Consider the following 7,959-nt stretch of genomic DNA (forward strand, 5'->3'; position numbering starts at 1 on the left):
CCCCTACTTAAGAGCTCAGCCTCTACAGGGGGCATGCAGCTCTGTCCCCACACACACACTGAACAGCACCCACCCCACCCCACCCCACCCGTCCCGCTCATCCACAAGCTGACGAGTCCTAACAGGCCTCCTTTGCCAGCGACAAAAATAACTATTTTCAAAATTCACAGCAGGGCTTTCGCCTACACACGCTGCGCCGACTGGAACCTGAAGGGAGACGTGCAGAACGCAGTGTGCGGATGGAGGCGCACTGTACAGAAAGCAGGCTCTGAAATCCTGCGGCCTCCCCCACCCCACCCCACTCCACACCCTGGGGCACCCAGAATGGCCAAGCAGAAGGGGCTCTTAGATCATCCATTGCACATGGATGAGGCTGAGACCCAGAGAGGCTCTGGGGTTTGCCAGAGGCCACACAGCAGCTATGTGGGAGGGCTGGACCAAAGCCTGTGGGTTGAACCCCCTGGTGAGGCTGCCCAAATCCCCCCCCATCCACTTAGCCAACACCTGTCCCAGGCCCAACATGCACACTTCCAAATGTGCTCACAGACAGCGCTGCAGCCCTGGCTTCTGTGCTTCTGCATTTTAATCAAGTTCATGACTCCTCCACAACCATTACTCTGGCCAGTCTCCCACAGTCCTGGGAGGTAGGCAGAGTCAGGGACAGCATCTCCATTGGCAGGTGGGGAAATCAAGGCCCAGAGGGGCAGGACAGGGCCCAAGGTTAAAGGACAATTTAGGAGCCCTGATTGTTGGCTCAGGGGCTCTTTAACACAGCTATTTCCCCCATCTTTTGTCCTGCAGCATCGAACCATGGACCAGGTATTAAGGCCAGGAAGGAGACCCCCACCACCACCCACAGCCATCTGCCCCCAGGCCTGGTCCACATGAGGTCCCAGGAAGGTTTCCTTCCTGTTCCTTCATCCCCACTCTCAAGCACTCAGGGGATCCTTTCAGAGAGCAAGAAGGCCTGGCCTGGGCTGAGGTCCAGGTCTGGAGGTGCCTCCATGTGGACCCTCACCTAAGTAGTGCCACAGAGGCCCAAGGTTCTAGGATGAGGCCTTGGATAAGCTGTGAGGTGGTGAGGGCAGCTGGTTCTCCACAGAGACCCATACCCCGAGGCCAGCACACAGTCACAAAGTCATTAGAGTTCACTTTGCAGATGAGGAAACTGGGGCTCAGAGAGTTTGTGTAGGTCACTAAGCTCACAGAACAAGACCACGATGAGGCAGGATTAGGATTTAGGCATCCCATTGCATTTTGCTCTCTCCTCACCCCCAAGCCAAGTTCCCCACCATTTAATTGAGGTGCTCTCTGCCCTCCATTCACCTGCAGGGGGAACTTGACTTAGGCGCCTGCCTGCATAGCAGCAGGCCAGGCTTGAGTGGGGAAGCCCTCTAGGGGCCAGAGGGTCTCACCTCCCCCTCCCCCCAGCCCATTCAGATACGGTGGGACATCAGCCTCGTATTGAGCTTCCGGAAGAAGGATCGCAGCTTGCAAATCTTGCATTTTTTCTTGCGACGCCCCCGGGATAAGCTTCGAGCCCTGCCTTCCTCCTCTTCCTCTTCTTCCTCCTCATCACTGACCCAGGGCCCCCAAGCACCCCCATTAAAGTCAGGATGGGCCCGGGGATTCTCAGCTGGGTAGCGCACGGGGATGGCCGTGCGGTTATAGTCCACCAGGCGGGCCAGCAGGGCTCGGACCACATCGGGCCTCTGGTCAGCCAGGTCCTCCCGTTCATAGGGGTCAGCACTGATGTTGAAGAGCCACACGGCCTGGCGGACATTGGCCATCCGCTCCAAGTTCCACCAGCTGCCTGGGAAAGCGGCCAGTGTCTGCGGCGGGATCCAGTCTCCATAGCCAGGGTCTCCTGTGAGCAGCTTCCACTCTCCCACCCGGATGGCGGCCTGCACGGCTGTGTTCCAAATGCCAAAGCCACCCTCCAGCGAGCCGTACCGCGCGTGATTGTAGAGTGGGTCGATGTTGTGCAGGATCTCTGTGCGCGGTGATGCCCGGCCCTCGCTGATGGCCGGCCACACATCGTAGCCGTCCAGCCCGTCAGCCACCGAGGCACTGCCACCTGCCAGCCCCACCAGGGTTGGGTACCAGTCAGTGATGTGCACCAGTGCCCGGCTTATCCGCCGCTTCCGCTTGAGCAGGGGGCTGTGGACGAAGCCCAGGCCGCGCACACCGCCTTCCCAGTAGGTGCCTTTGCGTCCTCGCAGGGGCCAGTTGCTGCCCCCCGAGAAGGTCTGACCGCCATTGTCACTGGAGAAGATGATGACACTGTTATTGTAGAAGCCATAGCGCTTGAGGGCCCAGGTGATGTTGCGCACAGCCTCATCCATGCAGGTCACCATGGCCGCGTACTTCCGCCGGGCCACGTTGCCCATGGTGCGATAGCGGTACAGGTACTCGCGAGGGGACTGCAGAGGTGTGTGCACCGCCTGGAAGGCCACGTAGAGGAAGAGGGGCCGTCGGGGGCTGTGGTTGGCCAGGATGTGGCTGACACGCTGGGCATAGAGCATGGTGGAGTACTGGCCGCTCAGCCCCCAGGCCACTTTCTCACCCTCGTGCAAGTCGAAGCCGCACACTCCCGGCCCGTCACAGTTGTCATAGGTGTAGTAGTCCACGTTACCCGTGAGCGAGCCCAGGAAGGTGTCAAAGCCCCGGCGGGTAGGCAGACACTCCTTCCGGTAGAAGCCCAGATGCCACTTGCCCACCATGTGTGTAGAATAACCTGCCTCCTGCAACTTCTGGGGCAGCGTCACCTGGTCCAGGGGCAGGCAATTGGGCTGCCGTGGGCGGATGATGGAGTGCTGCAGTCCCGTGTGGATCTGGTACCTGGGGAAAGATGGGGTCACAGAAGGCACAGCTGAGCTAGAAACCTGAGCTCTAACCAACCAACCCCCAAAACTCACGCTGAGGTGGACTCTGGACTCGGCCCTCCCAGCCATCATGCTAAGTCACTCCAGTACTATCACCTAGTGGGCCAAGCACTTCCAATGCACTGAACCCTCAAAATCAAATGAAGCAGATGTCATGGCTATTTTACTGATCAGAAGATTGATACTCAGAACGGTCGAGCCACTTACTGAGGCTCACACATCTCGGAATTTGGGGAGTTAAGAATTGAACCCTAAAAGAACCCACAACAATTATAACAGCAGCTAACACCAAGCACTCAGTGTGTGCTCAGCACGATGCCAAGCTCCTTATATAAATTAGCTCACTACATTTTCACGACAAACTATAAAATGCATATCATTGTTATTCCATTCCCCAAATAAGGAAACTGCGATACAGTAAATTCAATAATTTGCCCCGTCATTCACACAATAATTGTAAGTGGGACCTGTGTCTGGCTTTGGTTCCAGAATTCAGAGTCCCTGAGACACCCCCCTCACCCCAGCCAGGGAGTGTCAGCAAGTTCTGTTCTCCAGGCAAACTTCTATTCAACCTTCAAAGCCCATCCCACAGGTTACGTCCACTGAAAAGTTTTTCACAGCTCCATCAAAGAATGAAAGAGGAGATGGGGGTCCCCTCAGCATGAAGAGCACACATCACTGTCCTGCTTGGTCATGGGATCATACTCAGTTATACATAGTCCTGGGCCCAAAGAGGTCTAACAAGACTGCAACTTACTCAACTGTGTATTCCTAACACTGAAGGGATGTTTAAAAGACACTCAGTTACTGATGGGACAAGTGAATGAATGAATGATGCTCAGGATCTTAAAGCCCCAGAGACCCAAGTCGTTTTCTAGTTTTTAACTGAGAAAACTAAAAGAAACTAAGAGGAGGGGAAGGACGTTGCCCAAGATCACTTAGAGATCAGAGGCAGACCCAGGAACTTAAACATAAATTCAAGCAGAATCGATGCCCAGACCTTTTTCTGGCAAAAGGGCGCTGCCACTTCTCTCCCCCCTGGAAGCCTCAGCTGCTCCTGTGCAGGAATGAATTGATTAGATGGGAGCACTCTAGAAATCTTCCAGTTTCCAAACATTATGAGGTCAGTTCTCAGGTACCTGACTGCAAGTTCATGTGGCCTCTGGATCTGGGTCACTTACACAGGTCATGCCCAAGGCAGGAGCTCGTGCTTAGCAGAATCGTGCCCTCCTCATTTATTCACTCATATCCCACCCTCCCCAGCCCACACTGCATTCAAGGCCCCATGTGTCTGCTGTGTTGTCTTGTCTTGACTCAGGTCTTAAAAGTCTCATAGTAGGTCCTCCCTGGTGGCGCAGCGGGTTAAAGCACTGAACTAAGAAGCTTAAGCCACTTTCCCATGAGTTCGATTCCCGCCTGCCCCGGAGGTGACCACATGGCATGGCAGACCTCTTCTGATCCGCCCGCTGCTCCCCTCAGCAGTGTACTTCGTCAATCTGCCTGTTCTGCTCCCCACTCTGTCCCAGGTGAATCCTCTCACCCTCCGCATCTCTGGCCTGTACCCCAGTTCTGTATGAATAAATAATCTTTAAAAAAAAAAAAAGTCTCATAGTAAAAAAGATGCCTGGAGTGTGTTAGAATCCCACACCCTTTTCTCCTCTCCCAGACAACCAAGGTAAGCCAAGATCTCAACCCCTAACACCTCTAAATGGGCACTGAGGCAGGTTTTCTTTGTTTTTCCCCCTCATCTTAAAGTGGTTAATGTTTTAAACACAGTAGCCCTGTTTCTCCATGGTTTCCCTTTCCATGGTCTCAGTGATCCTCAGCCAACTTCAGCCCAAGTTACAGATGACGAAACTGAGGCTCCCCAAAGTGCAACAACTGACCGAAGTCCAGACAGCAGATAAACAGTGAAACTGAGCTTGGCCCTTAGCTGAGGTCAGTCAACGAATGAACCACTGGACTTGATACAAAAAGCAACCTCAATGCTGAGTCTTAGCAAGGACAGGGGCCGTGGATACAGGCTTGTAAAGTGGATGAGCCCCTCTGAGTCACTGAGATTCCTTTGCAAGTGAGTAACATGAGAAACGGCTCTCTTCAGGCTCACCAAACAGGGCTGGATGCTTTAACAAACACTAGTGAGAGCACCCGGCATCCAGATGCTGATGGAGCCACTGCAGGCGGCGGAAGACAGGCAGAGCCCAGCCACACTCAGAGCAGGAGCAGGAGCATCAGAGCTGGAGCACTGAGCTGGAGCACTGCCCTGCTCATTCCCCTGCTTAAATCAAAAGTCCCCTCTCAGAGAGAAATGTTGCATATAACTTCCAGGAGGGCAGATTCCTCCTCCCCTCGATGCTACTGGTTACCTGGTCTTCACCTCCATCACTGCAGCTCCCACCAGGCACACATCCACTAGCCCCTCTTCCTCTTTCTCCCTCTCCCTATTCCTGGATCCAGGCACTAAGTGCTAAACTGAAGAAGGAAGAAGAGGTGACTTTTGACAGTGACTTCCCCCACCCCCCACCAAAGCTAGGGGCCTCTCAGGCCTTCTCCTGCAGACCCTGAAGGTGTTGGGCACAGGTGCCAAATTAGACCCTCCCCACCTGCCCACCTCAGTTTTGCCAATCGAGGAAACAGGGAGACTAGGGCTTTGGGGAGGAACTCCGGAGAAAGCCTGCCTTGGACCCTGTCCAAAGAGGATTAGCTTCAGCCTTGCCAAAGGATTTTCTTCTAAAGTGGCTAGAGTTTGCCTACCACACCCCACCTCCTGTTTCTCTGCTCTTCTAATCCTGTAATCTTACCCCCTTGCCTGTGGACAAATCCTGATGGGAGAAAAGAGCACTGCTCCTGGGGGTTCCCACCAACTAGCCCTCCACCCCCAAGTCACAGATAAGTCAGATGCTTAGGGAAATGAAGACACTAGCCTGGGGGTACTCTTTCATTTAGGTTAGGCACTTCTGTGTCTTTCTCCTCACCTAGAAATTCCTTGCTTTTCTTCCAATATAGTCATCTAACAGTTCGGGGACCCTAATTCCTCCAGTGACACAGAAGTTACTATTTACTGAGAAACCCACAGGTTACATGCAATACATGCCATCTTCTCTGCTTCTTTGGAAGATCAAAACTATTCTTCTCCCCATATTAAGAACAAATTGAGGCTTTGAAAGTGACCTGCTCAGGTCCCAAGTGACCAGCAGAGAGCAAACCTGTGTTAGAGGCTGCCACTTTCCTCTCACAAAGGGATGACCAGATGTCTCCTTCACACGTTATGAAGTGTGAGTGTCCTAAAACATCAGAGGGAGAAAACCTCAGAGATGATCCAACCCATTCAGTGTGCAAGTAGGGAAACTGAGGCCCAGAGAGGGCAAAGGACTTACTATCACCCAGGCCACCGCAGAAAAAAATCGCCCTGAAACCTACCTAGTTTTGTAAGTGTAGAGGAAATCTACCAACTGGGTTTATTTAGAGGCTTGGAGGGCAGCCTCGGAAGCCTGGGCCATGCCTACCTGCCAGTGAGAAGTTGGCTCCGTGAAGGGGTGCAGATGGGTTGGATATAGTAATTCTCCAACTTGACACCCTCCGCCGCCAGTCGGTCCAGCGTAGGGGTCTCGATATCGGAGCCATGGTAGCCCACATCGTGGTAACCCTGGTCGTCTGTGAGGATGAAGATGATGTGGGGCGGCTGGGGCGGAGCGGCCGAGGGCTGCTCACCAGCCTCTCCAGGCCCATCGGCTACCAGGCTCGGCTTGGCCCAGTCCCAGGACAGGTAGCCGAAGCTGAGCAGGCTGACCAGCGAGAAGCCAGTAAGGGCATGCATCGCCATCCCAGCCCGCGCGTCCAGCTGCGCAGGGCTCCCGGGTCTCACCGCCTCGCGCGCCCAGGGCGCACTGGCCGCACGCCGGCCTGCCGAGCCGGGGGGCAGTGAGGGGGCTAAGCGCCCCAATGGTGGCCCAGCGGCCGGGTCCCAGTCCGCTGACTGGACGGCGAGGCCGGACTAGTGCGGCCGCAGCGGGGCGCTCTGGAAAGGTCAGGCCCGCCGGGAGCTGCTCCCCGCCGCCGCGCGCCCGCCCTGCGCTGCTCTCTCTCCGGCTCCCGCAGCTCAGCCAGGCCAGCCTGAGACGCGGCGTGGCAGCTCCCCAAAAGTGCTCTGCACCATCCTCTGACTCTCTTCTTCCTTCCAGCCCTCGATTTCCCCCGCCTCCTAATTTCTCTCGCTTCTACTTTCCCTTTCTCCTCCCCTCGACCCTCCAGCCCCCCGCCCGGCCTCTCGCCCCTCCCGCAGTCCGGAGAACTGTCGGACTCCCCGCAGGGAGGCGGGCAGGACCCCGGCGGGGAAGGGGCGGGAGGCACGGGTTGGGCGGGTCTGGGGAGACCCACTGGAGAGAATGCGAAAAAGTTGTAACATCTGCCGCGGCCGAGCCCCAGGTGGAGGGGCGGGACGCCCAACGGCGGCTCCGCCCCCGGGCGGGAAGCCCAGACCCTCACGGCCCTCTGGCTCCAGCCCCCGCCCTGGAAAGGAGGGAGGTTAGGCTGCTAGGAATTCGACAGAACGGCTCCGAAATGGCCCGGTCAGACATTCCTGGAACTTGGAGTCTTAGCATCTCTGAGTGCCAGCCCTGGAAGGGACGCGCAAAATTTTCTGTTCCAACCGGGTCACGCCACAGTTGGAGAAACCGAGGCCACGAGATGGGCAGGAACTCACAAAGCAAGTTGTTGACTTCTGTCCTGGGCTCACGGGGGCTGTCTGAGTAGCAGATTCAGTAGAGACAGTCATGGAGAATTGGGGCGACTTTGGCCAGTACCGGAGACTGGAGCTCGGAGACCAGGAAACCAGGTGGTGGTCCTGTCGGTTTCCCTCTCCACCCTCCCTTTCCTCATCCCGCAATTCACAGCTAGTCTCACAGAGCACCCACGCCTGGAGTCCAGAGGGCAGGGGCTGTGTGGTACATCTTGTGTCTACAGAACCCACGTTGCTTCGTGAATGAATAGATGAATGAGTCCCGAGTCCCCCCAGGCCGAGTCCCACCCGAAGAAATCCTAGCAGAGAGCAGGCAAGGTTGGGGGACTCCTGGGC

General features: G+C 55.9%; 1 protein-coding gene across 1 annotated transcript; it reads right to left on the bottom strand.

The window, feature by feature from the left end:
• Positions 1-1,233: 1,233 nt before the first annotated feature.
• On the bottom strand, positions 1,234-7,223 carry ARSI (arylsulfatase family, member I). Its single transcript, XM_004686883.2, has 2 exons — positions 6,392-7,223; positions 1,234-2,841 (listed from the first exon to the last, which is right to left on the bottom strand). The coding sequence occupies exons 1-2, from the start codon at positions 6,706-6,708 to the stop codon at positions 1,437-1,439; spliced, it is 1,722 nt and encodes a 573-aa protein (XP_004686940.1). The 5' UTR covers positions 6,709-7,223; the 3' UTR covers positions 1,234-1,436.
• Positions 7,224-7,959: the final 736 nt, after the last annotated feature.

The sequence above is a fragment of the Condylura cristata genome, unplaced genomic scaffold (genome assembly GCF_000260355.1).
Source record: "Condylura cristata isolate star-nosed mole 26May11 unplaced genomic scaffold, ConCri1.0 scaffold00021, whole genome shotgun sequence".
NCBI lineage: Eukaryota > Metazoa > Chordata > Mammalia > Eulipotyphla > Talpidae > Condylura > Condylura cristata.